This window comes from Tinamus guttatus, unplaced genomic scaffold (genome assembly GCF_059628265.1).
Source record: "Tinamus guttatus ecotype Peru unplaced genomic scaffold, ASM5962826v1 Tinamus_guttatus_pri_ptg000254l, whole genome shotgun sequence".
Lineage (NCBI taxonomy): Eukaryota > Metazoa > Chordata > Aves > Tinamiformes > Tinamidae > Tinamus > Tinamus guttatus.
The window spans coordinates 689,857-708,289 of NW_028288788.1; the positions used below are offsets into that span (position 1 = coordinate 689,857).

At 56.4% G+C, this 18,433-nt stretch overlaps 2 protein-coding genes across 2 annotated transcripts; one reads left to right on the top strand and one right to left on the bottom strand.

Moving 5' to 3' along the window:
* Window positions 1-173: 173 nt before the first annotated feature.
* On the bottom strand, window positions 174-4,931 carry CREB3L3 (cAMP responsive element binding protein 3 like 3). The gene is made up of 10 exons (XM_088526835.1): window positions 4,909-4,931; window positions 3,428-3,552; window positions 2,990-3,245; window positions 2,594-2,709; window positions 2,159-2,290; window positions 1,939-2,045; window positions 1,683-1,751; window positions 1,421-1,505; window positions 861-957; window positions 174-784 (listed from the first exon to the last, which is right to left on the bottom strand). The coding sequence occupies exons 2-10, from the start codon at window positions 3,548-3,550 to the stop codon at window positions 456-458; spliced, it is 1,314 nt and encodes a 437-aa protein (XP_088382961.1). The 5' UTR covers window positions 3,551-3,552; window positions 4,909-4,931; the 3' UTR covers window positions 174-455.
* A 2,611-nt stretch (window positions 4,932-7,542) lies between these two features.
* On the top strand, window positions 7,543-17,984 carry MAP2K2 (mitogen-activated protein kinase kinase 2). Its single transcript, XM_088526752.1, has 11 exons — window positions 7,543-7,667; window positions 8,639-8,849; window positions 10,274-10,420; window positions 11,099-11,176; window positions 11,698-11,749; window positions 11,849-11,973; window positions 13,682-13,895; window positions 14,970-15,034; window positions 15,965-16,026; window positions 16,763-16,808; window positions 17,821-17,984. Exons 1-11 carry the CDS (start codon window positions 7,582-7,584, stop codon window positions 17,929-17,931), a joined length of 1,197 nt encoding a protein of 398 aa, XP_088382878.1. The 5' UTR covers window positions 7,543-7,581; the 3' UTR covers window positions 17,932-17,984.
* The last annotated feature ends 449 nt before the right edge of the window (window positions 17,985-18,433 follow it).

Sequence of the window (18,433 nt, forward strand, 5' to 3'; positions counted from 1 at the left end):
ACCTCCCCTGAGCACACTGGAGTCCTGGCCCTTGATTTCCCCCATGGCTCACCCTGTTCTCAACTCAGGCAGGCTTAAGTATATTTTTTTCCAAAATACCTTTTATTTAGAGGTGAAAATGAAGCTTTTTTTAAAAAAAAGAACAAAACCACTATGTTGCAATATCAATGACCAACCAGTCAATCCCTTGGTCCCCTTGTCCCCATCCTGGGGGACCCAGCATCTCCCTACAGCTCCCGCTGTCTGTGGGGGTGAGAGTAGCCCCTTCCCTCCCTGCAAGGCCCGGGGGAAACCAGTTGCCTCTTCCCAGTTCACAGATAAAAGCAAAGCCAAGGGAGTCCAGCCCCTGTCCACGCCTGGAGGGGGGACGCTAGCGGGGCTACCTCGAGGGCCTGTCCCATGGGGGACGGGGTGCTGAGCCACCCCAGTGCATCCCCCACAGTCCTGGGTGCTGCTTAGAGCTCCTCGGCCGGCTCCAGCACGGTTGGCCCGCCGTGGCTGGCCTTGCTCCAGGCAAGCGGCGGTGCGGCGCCGTCCCGCGACGCGGTGCCGTCCCCATGGCCCCGGCTCGGCACCGCGGGGGCCAGCGGCCGCGTGTCGTTCCGGGGGGAGGCTCTATCTGAGCGTGGGGGGAACTTGCGGCTGCTAAATGCTTCGTGCAGGGTCTCGGGGGCTTCACCTGGGTGCTCCGGCCACAGCGGCTCTGGGGGCTTCTCGTCTCCGGGACGGGGGTGCACGTAGGCCACGCGCGAGGCTGCTGCGTTGTGCAGAGACCTGGAGAAAACTGTGTGCAAAGGAGGGTCAGGGCCTGCTCCAGCACCACCCCCCCACACACACCATCCTCTTCTGGCCTTCCTCACCTCGCACTGGCCCAAAGTCACCGTTCGGCTCAGCCTTAATGGAGGCAAAGGGGCTGACGGAGGGGAAGACAATGAGCGCGAAGGAGAGCAGCAGGACCTGGGGAGAGAGCGGGATGTCACTCGGTGGAGAAGAACTGGACTCTGGGACGTATATCCTGCCACCTGTCCATGCCCACATGTCCCTGCCAGCACACTGTCCTCCCTCCCTCCAGCCTCATCCGCTCCATCTCAATCCAGCTTCCATCCATCCATGCTTATGTGCCTCTGTTCCCCGTCCTATTACACCCTCTATCCCATCCATCCATTCATCCTCGGAGCAGCTATCCCTCCTTCCTACCACATCTTCATCCTTTCGTCCGTTCACCCCTCCTTGCACACCTTTATCTGCTCTTCCCTCCTTCCTTGCACGCTGCTGCCCACACATCTTCATCCAGTCCCTCATCCTCTACCCCTCCTTCCCTCCCTCCAACCCGCGTGGCCACAAGGGGGACTTGCAACCCAAGGGAGGCCGGGGAGGTCGGGGTTGGAGGATTTGGCTCCAGCGCGAGGGGCTGACGCACCGCGATGCAGGTGCCCGTCTGTGCTGCCTTGTTGGTCGACTGCACCACAAGGGCCTGGAGCTTCTTCAGCTGCTCCAGGAGGGACCTGGGGACACAGAGACTCCGTCAGTACCCCGAGGTTTGGACCCTCCTCTGAGCGCCTCCTGCACCCTGAGCCCTGAGCAGGGCTTGCCCAGGAGGGGTCTCACCTCTCCCCCCCTCAGGCTTCACCCTTGGTCCCCGTGTCCCTGTCATGCCCCTCTTGTACCCCTTGGGCACCTACGAGTTCTGCTTCTCCAGGTGCAGGACCTTCCTTTGCAGCTCCTGGTTCTGGGCCGTGCATGCCGACATCCTGGAGGGCAGGGAGAGGGGATGCAATAAGGAGGGGGTGGCCCTGAGCCCAGTGCCACCCAGCCCGGGGCCACTGCTGCCAGCTGGGTGCACCTGGGTGCCTGGGACAGGATGGAGGTGTAAGAATGAGAGACTGGGGTGCAGCCAGCCCAAGAGCAGGCTGCATTCAGGGGTCCTGGGGGCCTCACCGGCTCTCCAGACCATCGATATACTCCTTCTTCTTCTTGCGGCTCTCCTGAGCTGACTGCTTGTTCCGGATCTTCCTCCGGATCTTCTTGAGCACCCGCTCCTCATACTGGGGAAGACGGGGGGCGGGATGGCCAAGGGGCACCCTGCTGGCCCCAGGGCTGCAGAGGAACCCAGTGGCCACAGTGGCGGCACCCTGTGCTTGGCCAACGCGAAACCCACCTTGGTGAGGGGCAGCTGCTTGGGCAGCGACACCCCCTCCTTCGCCAGCAGTTTCTTCTCATCCTCCGTCAGCACCAGCTCCTGGCACTGCCCCTGGCTCTGCCGCTGCAAGGAGCTGGGCACTGGCAGTTGCTGCAGGGCCACAGATTGGTGATGGCCCTAGGCTGCAGGTCACCCCACCCTAGGGGACCACAAGGGCCACCAAGGCCCCAGGGGCAGCAGCGAAGCTGAGGTTGGGATGGGACCATGGTCCAGGAGGGGACAAGGATGGAGATATGGATGGGACCATGGCTAGGGAAGGGCCAGAGATAGGGACAGGGATGAGACCGTGGTTCAGGGATGAAGATGGGATCAGGCTTGAGCAGGGGTTAAGAACGGGGATGCCAATGGGACCACAGCTCAGGGAAGGGCAGGGATGGGGACACAGGCACTCACAGGATCAGAGCTGCCCGAGAGCAGCAGGTCCTTGACGGTGAGGGTGCAGGACGCAGGCGCAGGGACCACGGGCGGCTCCCGGGTCTCCTCCAGGTAGTAGCCAGGGTGCCACATGTCTGGGCAAAGCAGGAGCGGGTGCCGTGAGCAGCACCGCGGCCTGCCCTGGTGCAGGACCCCTGCCCACCTCCCCCACGCTCTGCCCCGTTGCTCCCAGTCCCCCAGACAGGCCAGTTCTCCCCAGTCAGAACTCCAGAACTCCCCAGGCCCCTCCAGACCCCCAGCTCCCCCCCTACCCCAGCACCCCAAGCGCCTCCGTCTCCCCAATCCCCAGATGAACCCAGTCCATCCCAGTGCCCCCCGCCCCAGTGCCCAGACCGGTCTCGCCCCACGGCTCACCCAGGTCAATGGAGACCTCCGGGTGCGGGGCCCTGGGCACCCCCAGCAGGGGCAGGGGCTGGCCGGGATCAGGGTAGGGGTAGGGGGCGTCACCGGGCCCCCCATCGCAGCACCCCATGGGGCTGTCGAGCTGGTCGGAGGGGGGGTCCTCGGAGACTCCACTGTCACTAGCAGCTGGTGACCAGCTGGGAGAGTCTGAGGCCGAGTCCCCGGAGCCCAGGATGGAGCTGAGGAAGTCCTCGCCGTCCTGGGCACGCTGCGGGCACAGGGGCACCCATCAGTGTGAGGAACCTGTGCCCACAGGGCGCCAAGAAGCCGCCCCGCCGGGCGGGCTCCGCGCGTCCCCCCAGCTCACGTGCGAGCGCCGGGGACGTGGCCCTCGTGCAAGGCCCGGGCTCTGGGCTCTGGTGTGGGGCAGGGCGTCCTGCCGGGACTCACCACGTCCTCGTGCCAGGAGCCCGCGGGCATCCGCAGCTCCACACCGCGGAGGATCCCGTCCTCACGGTCGAAGAGGAGGTCCAGCAGGTCGAGGCTGTCGAGGCCACCCACGCTGGAGGCCATGGCTGGTGGGCAGCAGAGTCAGAGGGGCCACAGGTGCCACCAATCCTGGTTCCCCTGGGGGGTGTTTGTCCCTCCAGCCCCACAGTCACTCGCGGCCTCTGCACCTGGGACCCAGCCACATCCCCAAACCACACGGCCCTGGGGTGCTTGGGGACACCCCAAATCATGGGGTGGGCGCACGGCTGGTGCAAGGGACGCGGGTGTGAGATGCTGGGGTTGTGTCTCTGGCTGTGGACACGTGGAGGATCACGTGGATGTGGGTGACTGTGCACATTGGTGGCCATGCTGACACGTATGTGTAGGGGGAACATCTGCATCTGTGCATAGATGTGTGACCCCCATGGCTGTGTGTACATGCACATCTGCATGCACGTGGCCCTGCAGCAGCGTGCGTGCGGATCTGCATACAGACACGCGTGTGAGCACATGTGAGCACGTCTGGGCAAGCCCATGTTCCCATGTGGGAAGAAGGACACACGTGTGAGCACGCACGTGAGCCGGGGTGGCTCCGCTGGGCACGGCTTCCCCCCTTAGCCCCTTTCCAATGGCTGAAAAGTCCCAATTACTATATTTTTCCTCCCCAAAAAAGGCTGACCCTCCCCAAGGGCACACACTTGCCTTGGCCCTGCCTCCTAGGGCAAGAGAAGGAGCACCCAGACGTGGGCACCCACTCGGCTTCCCCAACAGCCCTGTCCACCGCGAGCGCCTTCCTCAGGCGTTTGGGAAGATCAGGTTAATCAGTTTGGATGGCTAATGAGGTGGGGGCGGGGCTACTGTTGGCCAGCCCTGAGGAGGGGACTCAGCCCAGGTCCGCCAGGACTGCGCTAGTTATCAGCCACTGTTTGACACCCCAGACCCATCCAGTTGGCCAAGGGACTAGGTGACCAAGCAGCTGATCAGCCCTCTGGCTGACCAACTGGCCAACCAGGCAACCAGTTGGCAAACCAACCAACCAGCCAAACAGTTGACCAACCACCCAAGCAATAATCCAGCCAAATCAAACACCTAATCAATCAACCAAGCAATAAACAGACCAAATGGACAACCAGCCACACAAACGATTGACTGACTGACTGACTGACCAAACAGCTGGCCAACCAACCAACCGACCAACCAAACAACCTGTTGACCAGCTGACCCACCAACCAACTGACCATCAAACCACCACCCAGCTGCTCCCCGACCCACCAGCCCTCCTGACCCATGGATTGCCCACCTAAGAGCCCTTCAAGTCAGGTTTGGGGCCATAATGTTTGGCCAGATGTCCCTGGCACAGGGATTTATTGCACGCTGCTCTGTCCCCATACCGATGGAGGAGTTCAAGCACCCAACGGTGGGCACCGGCATCCAGGACCTACCTGTGCTAGATCACAGCCCTAGCGGAGTGGGGTCTGTGGAATCCTCTGGTCCTTCCAACCCCTTCGGCACAGCGGCACAACGGGGCGGACGCCAGACCCAGCCTCCTCCTCCTCCGCAGTGTCCTGGCCCAAGTGGCAAAGTTTAAACTCCAACCACACAGAAATAGCATCAAGGATTGCAAAATCACCTGGGCCCTGATTGGGGATCAGCGCTGAGTGATAGCTGGGCCGCAGGGAAGGACCCACGCCACTCCGTAATTCATTAGCTAAATGTTGTTGTCCTCCTCCACTAAGTGGGGGACAGGAGGGGCTGGGGTTGTTGGAGCAAAGTCCCAGCTGCCGCAGCTGCCCATGAACTTTCACCCATTTTGGGGCTGATTTCCCTTTTTTTTTCAGGCCAGCGTATCAGCATTAATTGCGTTTTATAGCTGTCGAGAACAACATCCGGGGAAGTTGTTGACTTGGACTCCGCTACTTATCTCATGTCCCACAACAAACGTTGGTGCCTTCTGCTCCCCAGGCCGGGGTGAGGGTGCCCGGCCCGCTCGCCCAGGTGCTGGCACCCGCCACCAGCGCTGCCCGCTGTGCCTCAGTTCTCCCGCTAAGGCTTGGAGCGGGTTGGCCGCTGTTTTGCCCCATTTCACCTGTCCTGTGGTGAAGGCGTCAGCCACGGCACCCTCCATGCCTTGAACCCAAACTCCAGTGGAACATGATTAAAAAAAACACAGCTCTGATGCCCTGGGCACTTAAACAGCCCTGCTTTAGAGACTAAACGTCATGACACACAGAATTACAGAATTCTAGAATCATTAAGGTTGGAAGGGACCTCTAGAGATCATCTACTCCCACCCCCCTGCACACGCAGGGTCACCTAGAGCACGTGGCACAGGGCTGCGTCCAAGCGGGTTTGAAGATTTTCGGAGAGGGAGACTCCACAACCTCTCTGGGCAGCCTGTTCCAGTGCTCTGGCACCCTCACTGTTAAGAAATTTTTCCTTAAGCTCCTGTGGAACTTTCAGTGTTTCAATTTGTGGCCATTTCCTCTAGTTCTGTCGGTGGCCACCAGTGAAAAGAGGCCAGCACCATCCTCCTCACTGCCTCCTTGAGGTACTTCTAGACACTGCTCAGGTCCCCTCTCAGCCTTCTCTTCTCCAGCTGAACAGGCCCAGCTCCCTCAGCCTCTCCTCATAGGGCAGATGTTCCAGGCCTCTGATCATCCTCGTAGCCCTGTGCTGGCCTCTCTCCAGCAGCTCCACATCCCTCTTGTCCTGGGAAGCCCAGAACTGGACACGGTTCCCCAGATGTGGCCTCAGCAGGGCTGAGGGGCAGGATCCTGGGCATCCCCCTTCCTTACATAGACCAGGTCCTCTTGGTCTCCAGACCCCACCTCGATGCAACCAGGGCTCCTTCGTGCCACAGGGCTCCCCCATTCCCTGGCTGGACCACGTGTTAGAAGACTTGTGGCTCTCTGCCAGTAGGCAGATCCTCTCCCAAGACACCTCTCCATGGGGAGAGACACCCTTGCAGAGGGGACACCCACGGCCAGAGTTAGGCCAAGCGGCACAGCCAGGCCGCAGCGCCCAGAAGAGCTTCGTTGGGACAGGGATTGATTTGGTGGGGAAGGGAGGTATTTGGCCCACGCGGCAGCCCAGCGGCGAGCCGGGAGCTGCCGGTGAGTAAGCAGCGTGTGACTGAGGTGTGGCGAGCCGGGCGCCGAGGACAAGGCCGCGCGCCCGCCGGGCGCTCGCTGCGCAGCCCTTATCTCGCGGCACAACGCCCTCCGATTAGGCCCACGGCCCTACCCAGAGGGGCTCCGGCCCAGCCACGGGGGAGCCTCAGAAGGCAGAGGGAACACGGTTTGTCCCCACAGCCGTCCCCAGGACCGGGGCTGTCCTGGAAGCCGGTGCACAGGCAGCTGCAGTGAGCGCCAAGCTGAGGGGTTTTGCCCCCAGTGACGGGGGCAGAGCAGGGTAAGATGGGGGCCCAGCACTGCTGGGAGCCAGGCCGGGCACCAGGCTGCGGCTTTGCCCCTCCGCCCCGGGGGTGACAGGGCAGCTTCTGTCCCCACCACCCCGCTCATAGCCCTGAAGCCCTGGCATGAAGCAAAGGGCACGTGGCACTGCCAGGGCCACCGCCAGCCCAGCCCAGCGCCATTAGCCACCTGCAGCCCCTCATCGGGCACGAGGGCGAGGAACCGCGTCACCCCGGGCCTGGCACGGGCAGCACCGCAGGGTGACACGGCGCAGGTCACCGGAGGGCGGCCGCTCCTGGGTGACTAAGCAGCTGATCGGGGCTCCCGCGGGGCCACCCAGTGTCGCGCCGGGAGCCTCGGCGTGGGGGACTCGGCCACCACCGCCCCCCCCAGCAGAGCCCGCCCGCTCCCCTCCGCGCCCCCCCTCCCGCCGCTGTCCCCCCCGTGTCCCCTCCCGCTGTCCCCTCCGCCGCATCCCCCGCCCCGGCCCCCGCGCGCTCCCGCGGGGCGGCCGCGCGCTCTCGCGACACCTGCCCCGCGCTCTCGCGAGGCGCCGCGGCCCCGCCCCTTTCCCCGCCCGCGCGCGCGCCCCCGCCCCTTTCCGCGCGCGCGCGCCCCCGCGGCCCCGCCCCCCCCGCGCGCGCGCGCCCCCGCGGCCATGCGGCCGCGCCCCCGCTAGGCCCCGCACGGCCCGGCGCGGCCATGCCGGCCAAGAGGAAGCCGGTGCTGCCGGCGCTCAACATCGCGCCCAGCCCCGCCGAGGGGCCCAGCCCCGACGGTTCGGCCGAGTGAGTGAGTGCGGCGGGCCCGGCGGCCGCACTGCGCCGTCACGGGGCTGGCAGCGGGCCCGGGGCCGCCCCCGCGGCGGGCGGGACGGGGCCGGGGCCGGGGCCGGGGCAGGTGGGGGCTGCCAGGACAGGGGCTGATCGGGGCGCCGTGCGGCGGGGGGTAGCGCCGGGCCGGTCCCCGGTGATGCGGGCGGAGGGGCCCGGGCTGTGGCCGGGCTCGGGGGGCAGCCCCAGGGCGGCCGAGGCGAAGATCCGGGAGCGGGGGCAGTTTTGGGGAGCGTCCCGGCCCGGGGGGAGAAGCGGGGGGCAGGCAGCGCCCCCCGGGCATCCCGTTGCACCGGGGCAGCCGGGGGGCCGGGCGGGCGCCTAACGGAGCGGGGGGATTTGCCGGGCGCCGTCTCGGGTTTCGCGCTGAAACCCAAGCTCCGCCGCGCCGGGGGCGGCAGCGCTTGCTGCTGCTGTCGCTCTCCCCAGGCTGAGCTCTGCTGCCCCTTTAAGGGTTGATTTTTTTATTACTATTTTTTTTCCCCACACACTCCTTGGGGTTTCCTGAAACAGCTGACTATTAAAAAAAACCCTCTCTGGAAGAGATGCAAGTGTTGGGCAGATATTGCATCACTGATCTCTGCTGCTCGCACATCGCCGTCAGCAACGTAGCCGAACCTCGCGCCTCTCCCGAGCTTTGTTTTAGTCTCGCTGCTATATCACGGTTTTGGCCTGATTATGCACAAGATGTTTTTTGTAATTCCCCCTCCTTCCATGCAGTGCTGAGCGATTTCCACTAAATGGTTTTGGGAAACCTCTTCCCTCTGGCCTTGCTGGTCCTTGTGCCCTCCTTTCTAAGCAATTGTGAGCTGTGTTTTCATTTTGCCTCTGCTGCTGGAGCAGAGGACAGGACAGACCCTCTTTACCAGGCAATGGCCTCGCAAATTCCTAACGGCTTCTCCTTTGCTCTCCTTGTCTTTCTCTAGAGCAAACCTAGTAGACCTTCAGAAGAAACTCGAGGAATTGGAACTAGACGAGCAGCAAAAGAAGCGCCTGGAAGCTTTTCTCACCCAGAAAGCCAAGGTCGGGGAGCTGAAGGATGACGACTTCGAGCGGATCTCGGAACTGGGAGCCGGCAACGGCGGCGTGGTCACCAAAGTGCAGCACAAACCCTCAGGACTCATCATGGCACGAAAGGTAACGGAGAGGGAGGTGCCTGGGGCCCGCCAGAGAGGAGCTGCGATAGCGTGAACGCGCTTATCCCGCCCCAAGAAAGCAGGATGCAGTCAGGATCTGTCTGCAGTAACCTGTTCTCATGATGAACTGAGTGTCACTACTATGAAATTGCTTTTTGTCTTGGTTATCAGCTCTGGAGACCCTCTCCTGCTGCCCTGGAACAGATGTGGCTCTTTGAAACATCAACCCAGGGCAGCTCTTGCACGTTACAGAGGGAGGGAAGGTTTGCTGCACCTTCTTGCCATACCTGGCAGCCAGGTCGTGTTTGTGAAATGGGCTCTGCTCTGCCCTCCAAATTTGCATGCAAACCTCTTCACCTGGGCTGGCAATGACTGTCCCTGCTGCCCTGAGCTGGGTTTGTGCGGAGCCCCTGTCCCCTGGTCTCCTGGCAATCGTTGGTCGTCTCTCCTGGGAGACGCAGCACATCCCTGGAGTTTAGCAGCACATCTTGCTGGAAACACAAGCTCATTCTGTTCCGATCATCTAAGCAGGATGAAGAAAAACAGGCAACAGACTCCTAGATTGTGGCAAACGAGGAATGACCGTTGCTGGTGGAAGTTAGAGAGGGAAGGATTCCCTGTGAGCACAGCAGCTTCCCTGCTGCAAGCCCAAGCGCTCAGCTGCTCCTGCACAGACATGAGAAAATGAGAAATACCTCTTGGCGTCCTTTTAATTGGTCCCCCAGATAGATCTAAGCAGCCTTGCGAGTCTGTCATGGCAACAGTTCTTCTCAAACATAGGTTTATGGGAGTTATCTCTTCTTTTGATGCCCTGTAATCGAAAAGCAGGTGATTTATATCCTATTAGAAAAGCTGGTGCTCGCTGAGGGAGAAGACCCTGGTGAAGGCAGTCTTGGGGCTGACAGTAACAGTAGATGCTTTTATAACCTGGCATTATGTTTTCTAGCCTCTAAGGCTTCTCTGCCTGCAACTTTGTTAGCTGACTCTACTTGAAGCCTAATAACGCATTTGGTCTTTCAAGTGCATATATATATATATAATATATATATATATATATTTACTTTCTGTGGTTTCCTTGGCACTAGAACACCTCTTATATTCTTACAACACCCACAGAGCTTGTGAAAATGTTGCGTGCTGAGTCAGATCTGCACCTAGCTTCGGAGTTATCTTTCTGCCCTGTATCCTGTGCGATCTCTGTGTTTGCCTCAGTTGCTGACAGGTTGCGCAGCGTGCTGGTTGTCCCCTTTATCCTAAATGTTGGAAAACAAAAAAAGTCTAGGTCAAAGCAGAGCTTCCTCAAACGCTTTTTCATTTCTTTCCAGCACTGAGGACATGTTCGCATGTTCTCATTGTTTTTCTTTTGTTGTTGGTGGGTTTTTTGTTTCTGTTTTCCAGGTACTATGATTTTTTTTCTCTTGGTAGCTAATTCATTTAGAAATCAAACCAGCCATCAGGAATCAGATTATCCGCGAGCTGCAAGTGCTGCATGAGTGTAATTCCCCGTACATCGTGGGTTTCTATGGAGCCTTCTACAGTGATGGGGAGATTTCCATCTGCATGGAGCACATGGTGAGTCCACGTTCCTCCTCTGCACACTGCTGCTCACTGCCTTCATGTTCGGAGTGGGATATCCCCAAGATGGAAATTGCAGGCAAAATGGATAAGCCTGACAGTGCTCTTAACCAGCAGCAGCAATTCTTGCTCAGATTTCTTTGAGTCCTGCAAGGCCCTTCTGCTCCTGGTAGGAGCTGCACACTCCTCCTTGGGTATCTAAACAACAGAGAAGTCAACTTTTTGGAAAGCGGAAGCAGAGGTTTGGGGGCTGGCCAAGCGGAAATGTTGTAAATCAGCCACTCTACAGAACTCCCTGAACTGCAATGTGCATTTTCTGTTGGCTCTGGCAGGGAAGAATGCTGTTTCTCCTCCAGGTCAGTGCTGACAGCATCATTTTTGCATTGACCTCTGAGGGAAGTCATACTAAAAACTAATAGCCTAACAGCAAGAAGTAGAGATGATGGACGACAGTATTAAAATAGTTTCATCAAGAATCAGTTTTAACAGAGATGCTTAAGCGTAGATCATGAGAGATCTTTTTCCTTTAATGGGAGGGGTTTTGGTAGCAAGTTACTGCTGGCAGCTGAGCTGGGTTGCTGTGTACCACTCCTACACCACTTAACCTCAGTGGGCATGCTAGACTGTATCTGTTTTTCTGCTGGGCTTTGTGTGTTAATAATTTCTTTGTTCCAGGATGGCGGTTCTCTGGATCAAGTGTTGAAAGAAGCCAAAAGAATTCCTGAGGAGATCTTAGGGAAAGTCAGTATAGCGGTGAGTTACACTTCAGGCTTAGAGAGTGTTCTCTGGGCATTTCTTGGGAATGATGCTTGTCCTGCCATAGCAGGCTTTCTTGATTTCCCCCATGTATTGCTTTTCTATCCTAACTAGGGTAATAGATAACCCCTAACTAGGGTAATAGACAGTGGTGCATTAGTGATGGAAAGGAAGAATCTATTTCCACCCACTTTCTATAGCTCTGGCCCCTTGCAGTGCAAAGCACCGCACCAGACGGCATTGGCCTTTCCTGGAAAAGTTTCAGGCGTAACTTTCTTGGGCAGTAAACCCAAGATTTGTGACTAACTTGGCAGAGATTGTTTTGAGCAGATTTAAACAACAGATGTTGCTCACTCCAGTCCATGGTGATAAAAGTGCAAAATCTGAGACAGTTGCTACAGGGAGGCTTTCCTAGTGAAGCTACACTGTGGCAGCTCGCAAAGTTTACGCAAAGTGCCCTGCTAAAGGGAAAGCACTTTCCAGCCCCTTATCTCATCCTGTCATTGGTTTTCTTGTAGGTTCTGAGGGGTTTGGCATATCTGCGAGAGAAACACCAAATCATGCACAGAGGTGAGAGGAAGAACCTAAAAATAACCTCTTGTGGTGCAAGAGCCCTGGATTATTTTTACCTAGCATTGTGTTGATGCTCTTTTCTTTTACTGTTCGCAGATGTGAAGCCCTCTAACATCCTGGTTAATTCCCGAGGAGAGATAAAGCTGTGTGATTTCGGGGTCAGTGGGCAGCTTATTGACTCCATGGCCAACTCTTTTGTGGGAACTCGGTCTTACATGTCTGTAAGTTCCTTTCAACTTTTGGGTGGGTTTTTACAACTTGGGTTCAGCTCAATTGGGGGTGAGAGTTAAGCACTTTTACACTTTGTTGGGTGATGTCCCATTTGTTTACGGTTTTGCTCCGTGTTTCCACCCTCACCTGGACTGTCCTGTCTGTTTTGGGGCACTCTCTGAGGGTTAGACCAGAGGACACTCTTTCTTTATGATACAAGCAAGATGTCTTAAGGCGATAGTGTCCTGTCAGGTCTTAGTTTCACGACCTTTTCTGCTTCACCTGGGCTGCAGCACTGCTTTCTAGTGGTTATTGCAGGGCAGCTAATGAGCTCTGATCTGTGCCCAGGCAGTGGTGGTGTATGAGGAAGGCCAGAGAGCCTTGTGAGGAAAAATGCTGATCTATAGAGACTTCTGGTTTCTTCAGTTGGTGTTTGTGGGTTCAAAAATATCCTCTCCTCTTTCTTTAAGTGAAAACCTATCCAAATGTGAGAAATGGAGTGCCCTGATGAGGAGGAGGCACTGACACTGATACACACACCTCTATTCCAAGTGTGTTCCCTAGCTTGCAAAAGGGGCGTCAAACCTGCACGTAGGGCAGGTGCAAAAGAGCTGGCTGCTCCTCCTCCTTAAAAGAAAGTCATAATCAGCATGTAATGACCCAGCTGCAGAACAGGGAAGAGTTTGGTCTGGAGATCTGCTGAACCGCGGGTTATTTGATACCTTTAGGCTAATGCTTTATATCTAGCCCAGCGTGGTGGCAGCGACACAGCGCCGCAGACAGTGTTGGGAGACTCCCCCGTGCTCAGGGGGACTCTGTGCCCTGTCTCCTGCCCTTGGCTTTCCTTGTACTGGATGCCCTAACAATAAAATTCCCTCCTGGGTCGCGCAGGGCCCCCAGGTGCTGCAGAGTGGGTGTCTGCTCCCTGTGCTGCACGTGGCCGTCGCTGGGGCCAGCCATGGGTTATTAGGAAAGCCTGTGCTTCCCTACAGAGCTCTGAGCTGCTCTTGTATTTTGGGAACAGTTACTAAAGTACAGTTATAGTTAGACAGAGTCTATTTAAAAGTAGCGTCTCCTCCGCGCTCGGCCGTTGGCTCTGCGCGGCTGACTCAAAACTACCAGTATAGGTGACTTGTGTGGATTTTTGCAGGGGTAAGAGGCTAGGCTAGATTTTATGCTTCTCAGATCCCTCTTGGGAATTAAAAGGAATGAGCAGGAAAAAAAATATATTTTCTTCGTTAGTTGGGTTCATCAAATCTCAGCTTGCTGAGATATAGACTCATTGTGTACTCTGAACTCCCGGGCATAAGCAGTTGTAAATGCTACTCAGCCGTAGCTGCTGATTAGATGCATGCAGGTGCTTTGTGTTTGCACATGACCTTTCCAGGAAAGGGGCCTCCACTCATCGTACGCGTTTCCCCTGCTCATATCAACGCTTCTGGCTGCCTCCGGGAGCCTTGGGCCCTTGGAGGGCTCCTAATCATAAAAAGCTTTTAGGATTACTTCGAGTTTCCGTACAGCTTTACCCCTGCTACACATCAACCCGGTGAGGGAAGTAATGTGGCTTGCAAGAGCCAAACCTTTCCCTTGGAGAGTGTGGGGGGTCAAGGTGTGAGTCTGACTTCAATTTCAGTGTATGATTTCTATATTAATCTGTGTGCTGAAGTACCTCCATGTTACTAAGGCCTGTGTTTTTTTTCCTGTGCTCTTTCCTTCCAGCCCGAGCGGTTGCAGGGCACCCATTACTCGGTCCAGTCTGACATCTGGAGCATGGGTCTCTCGTTAGTGGAGCTGTCCATTGGAAGGTACCCAATCCCCCCGCCAGACTCCAAGGAACTGGAAGCAATATTTGGCCGTCCCGTGGTGGACGGAGCAGAGGGAGAGTCTCACAGCATCTCGCCGCGGGCCAGGCCCCCAGGACGCCCCATCAGTGGTAGGGGCTGCCGGATGCATTGAAAGCAACGTGCAGATGTGGGGGTGAAGGGGTTGAATGTTGCTTGTGTGACTGGGTGAGCAAAAGACTGTTTTAGATGAGGTTGTTGGGGGTGGCGCTTGTTTCCAGGGAGGGCTTTTGCATCGCTCCTCTCTGCAAAGCAGTCTGAACCTGTGCAAACAGCAGAATCCACTGCTACAGAGGGGTTTTGTAATTCCTTATAGAGATGTGGGATTCCGGCTGCTGCTTTCAGGATAATGTGAAGGTGCAGACATGGAGTGCTCATCAGGATGTATTAAGGGTTTCATGATTTGATTTGGAAGGTGTCAGTTTTTCAGGGAATCATGGGTTCTTCTTGCCCTTGTTGTGGCCCACAGAAAGGCCCCCCCAAAATCAGATTATCCATCCCTCTGTGGGATGCAAAGTTCTTTGCTGTCTATTCTGAGACTCCCTCTGGGAGGGCAGAAGGCTGTTTCAGGGGCCACTGAGGCAGGCTCAGGCCATGCAGAAAAGCCACCTCTGCTGAGGACACTCTAGACCTTGACAGGGTGAACTGCACCCAGGGCGTGAACCTCTTTGAGATGCTTTGAGAAGAAATTGATGATGTCCCATGTCACTCCTTGGACTCTGCCTATGCTACTGTGTTCAAGCTAGGGCAGCTTTACTGGGAACAATTCTTCTGGGAGCTCTCCTGAAGCTACGAGACTTGCACAGGCCTCAGCATGGCCGTGCTCGGGTGATGCTGGTGGCTTCATTTGAGTCACTTGTTTGGAAGCAGAAGGCTCTGGAACCGCTTCCAGTCTGCTAAGCCGTATGGTCTGGTACTGTCCAGGCACTCCCAGCAAGGAAATAAATCTGGCCTGTAGGATTGGTGATAGAAATCATGAATTTGGGAATAATGATTTTTGTTTGGCTTGGGGGGCAGGGGTTTCTTTTGTTATTTTTCAACCACAAGCCAGTTCCCAAGTTGATCAACAGAAAGCCCCACAACACGCTTTCTGTTTACGTGAGACGAAGCCCTTTGCTGTCCCTGAGCAATATCTCACCATTCTTTCTGTTGTCTTAACCACACAGGCTACGGGATGGACAGCCGGCCCGCAATGGCCATCTTTGAGCTGCTGGACTATATAGTGAATGAGGTGGGTATTTTTTTGCTACCATCTCTGCCAGGCTTCTCTCAGGGTGCCAGGGGGCTCTCATGCCCACTCTGCTTGCTCAGGATAAGCTAGAAAACCTTTGCTTGCCAATTAATACGAACTGAAGGTTTTGACAGAGCCTCTTCTCTGAGCTGCACTGAAATCTTTCCCTTCTCATTCCCTGCTTTCTCCTCCCATCTGTAGCACAAAAACACCTCTGATTTTGAAATAAGGCTCTGCAGATGGGAGTTCATTATACCCTTGAAAACAGCATCGGGAGAGCAGCGAGGGAGGGGAGCTCTTGGTGTAATGACTTGTTCCTTCTGCAGTCAGATGTTTTCAACGCGCTCCTCCCTAGCTCTGCAAGGGACGAGTGCTCCCTCCGTGCAGACACCGGGGTTGTGCCTCTCGTCTCAGCTCAAGCTTTTTGAGTAAGGGCAGCCTGAAAGTTGGCCAGTGCTAAAACCCCAGGCTGAAATGTCTCACCTTTCGAAGCAGTATCTGTTCAAGCAGTGAGTTGATGAGTCTGGAGAAAGAGCAGCTTCCCCTTTTAAGGTGGTAGGAGTTGCCTCTAATTGCCGTTTTTTTTGGAATGGTTTCATCTGCCATAGGTGTTGACGGAGCTGGGATTTGCAAGGTTGGATCCAGAATCTGATGCTGCAATTTTGGACTCGGAGCTTTGGCAGGAATTCAGAGCTGCCACCCCCACCCCCATTTGCTCTCTGGTGCTGGGGCAGCAGTTTCTTGCCAGCCCTGCCATGTGCTGCCAGAGTAGAAATGGAAGGTAGCAGTTTCCTGGTTTCAAAGGGTAGTTTTCAGGAGAAAGGTGGTTTGGAAGCTTTTCTGTGTCTCATTAAAGATTGTAGGTGACGTTGTATTTCTTGACCCATTAACACACAGCAATGCAGAAAACCTTTCTCCTTCTTTCCGCAGCCACCTCCCAAGCTGCCGAATGGAGTTTTCACACAAGACTTCCAGGAGTTTGTAAATAAATGGTAAGGATCGCGGCTCACTTCTGAAGGTGGAGATCCGAACATGCTCGCTAATGGCTTGGCAAGTTCCATTTCCAAGCAAAAATTATTCAGGGAAATGCAGTGTTCTCCACGCTCTCCAGGCAATCTCTCCTTCTGTCCTGGCTGCAGTGACCCTGTGTTGCACTGGAAGCTCCTTCCTTGTGAAGGCTTGGAATAAAAGCAGTTTATTCGTGGTTACATTTCGCACTATCCCTGCAACCTCCAAACATAACCTGTGCTCCAGCCTGGCAGTGGGACAGCAGGGCAGACTGTTAGTGTGAGGAGGCCCTGCTGTGGCTGGAGGTTTTGGCTATGACTTCCTTGCAGGCTTCAGGCCTATGGTTGATTTTTGAGACTCTCTGATACTGAGATCCCACCTAGATACACTGCTGCAGCCCCCCTTAATTGCACGTTGCAAAATGGACACTGCAAAATCATAATGCCTGAAAAACTGCAGGTCCCTCTCTCTGTTTGCAGGGGTCAGGGAGGGAGCAGTTCATCTGCAGCCTAGAACAGATGGATCTGACAGCTCTGCCTAAAAGCTGAGGCCATGGAAGTGATGCTTTCTGAGCCATTTCCATGCTGCGGGTCTCCTGGGGAAGGCAGCCAGAAGGAGGGGTGGTTTTCAGCGAAGCTGGAGACCTCTCCAGGCAGATAAGCAGCTTCTCTCAAGAAGTGTCTCAGTGCTGGTTTTGCTCTTTTGTTCTTCTCATTTCAGCTTAATTAAAAACCCAGCAGAACGGGCAGATCTGAAGATGCTGATGGTAAGTGGGGAGAGCAATTTTCTTTCTATAATGGGTGCTTCCAGGTCTGCAAAGTGCCGCCCCATCCCATCCCTCTCTGCCTCCTTTGCTCAAAAGCACAGAAACTCCCCAGCTGAGACCAGGAGAAGACAAACAGAGCTGGGGAGAGTGACTCACTTACCTTTGAATCAAAGGTAATGATGTTATCTGGCCGTTGCTGAGTCTCTGCTGTCCCTCCCCAGCAGAGCCAGGGATGGGAACTGTATGGCTCCAACACCAGCCTGGCTCTGAGAGGGTTACCTGGGCCAAACAGCAGGGAGGAGTCTCTCTTGTCTCTCTTTTCCATGTTAGACTTGGTTTTCCTCCTCAGTGTGATGCTGAGCTCCAGCTTTGGGCTCCCTGCTGCCAGCCTGCCCAGGGCACATGCCCCTTGTGTGACAGGTGCCCTTTTCTGTCCTTCACCTCTCTTGGTGGAGCTGTCCCCAAGGCAGCAACGTTTCCTTCAAAGGGACAAATGAGGTGCCTGCATTGAGGGCTCCAGCACGGAGCCCGCACCTGGTTCTGCCAACCTGTGTGCAGAGGCAGCCTGGTCTGCTCCCAGGGGAGGAGACTGGCCACGTTTTGCTCTCTCTGTTAATTCCTTGTTGTGCCCCATCCACGCATCCATCCCACGGGTGATGGGAGTTCTGTGTACCCAGCGCTTGTGCCACAACCCCTCTCACAGGCCTGGAAGGACTAAATACTTAGAAATTGCTCTCGAGATGCTGTTGCGCTCCCTGAGAACGGCTGGAGCTGCAGCTCCAGGGATCTCCTGGCCTTGGCACGGACTGTCTGCATTAAGGACCTGCCTGGGGTTGGAAAGGGTTTCTCATCAAGCTGATGCCATCCAGCAGTGCGAGGCAGCCCTGGGGGGTTAAGGGCTCCAAGAAGGTTTTGTTGCAGTTTTGGGTGTCTGCTTACCCCTGTAGGGACATGAGGAGGGTCCAGGGTGCAGAAGAGCCGCATTCCTCACCCAGCCTTGTTCTCCTTTCAGAATCACACCTTTATCAAGCGCTCCGAAGTGGAAGAGGTGGATTTTGCCGGCTGGCTGTGCAAAACTCTGCGATTAAACCAGCCCAGCACTCCCACCCGCACCGCCATGTGACCGCCGAGCTGCCCGCCTGGTGCCAGCACATCTGCCTATCTGTCACCATTTCCTGCCCTTCAGTAAATGACAGAGCCGCCCGTCTGCCTCGTCCCTGGCCCTTTCTCACCTCGTGTCCAAACGGCAACGCACCATCGCTCGGAAATGTCTGCCAGCTGAACCCCCACGAGTGAAAACGGGCTTCGTTTCTTTGGGTTTGGGGGTTTTCCAGGCCTCCGCTCCAGCTCCGTTCGGTCTCTTGGAGCTCCTGACACTTGGGAAACGTGGTGCTGCTTATGTTAATTTTTCTCTTTTTGGAAACATGTTCACTTGGGTTAAAAAAAAAAAAAAAAAAAAACACGTGTGCACGCTTGCGTGTATGTGTGAGAAGGTGGCAGGGGCGCGGGGACAAGGGTCTTCATGCGTTTCATCTCCTCCTTGCTCTTCGTGCGGGCTCGAAGGCGGTCGGTGGAGAAATCCAGCAGGATCCAGCTGGAGCAGCCGGCCGAGGGGCTCCTCCAAG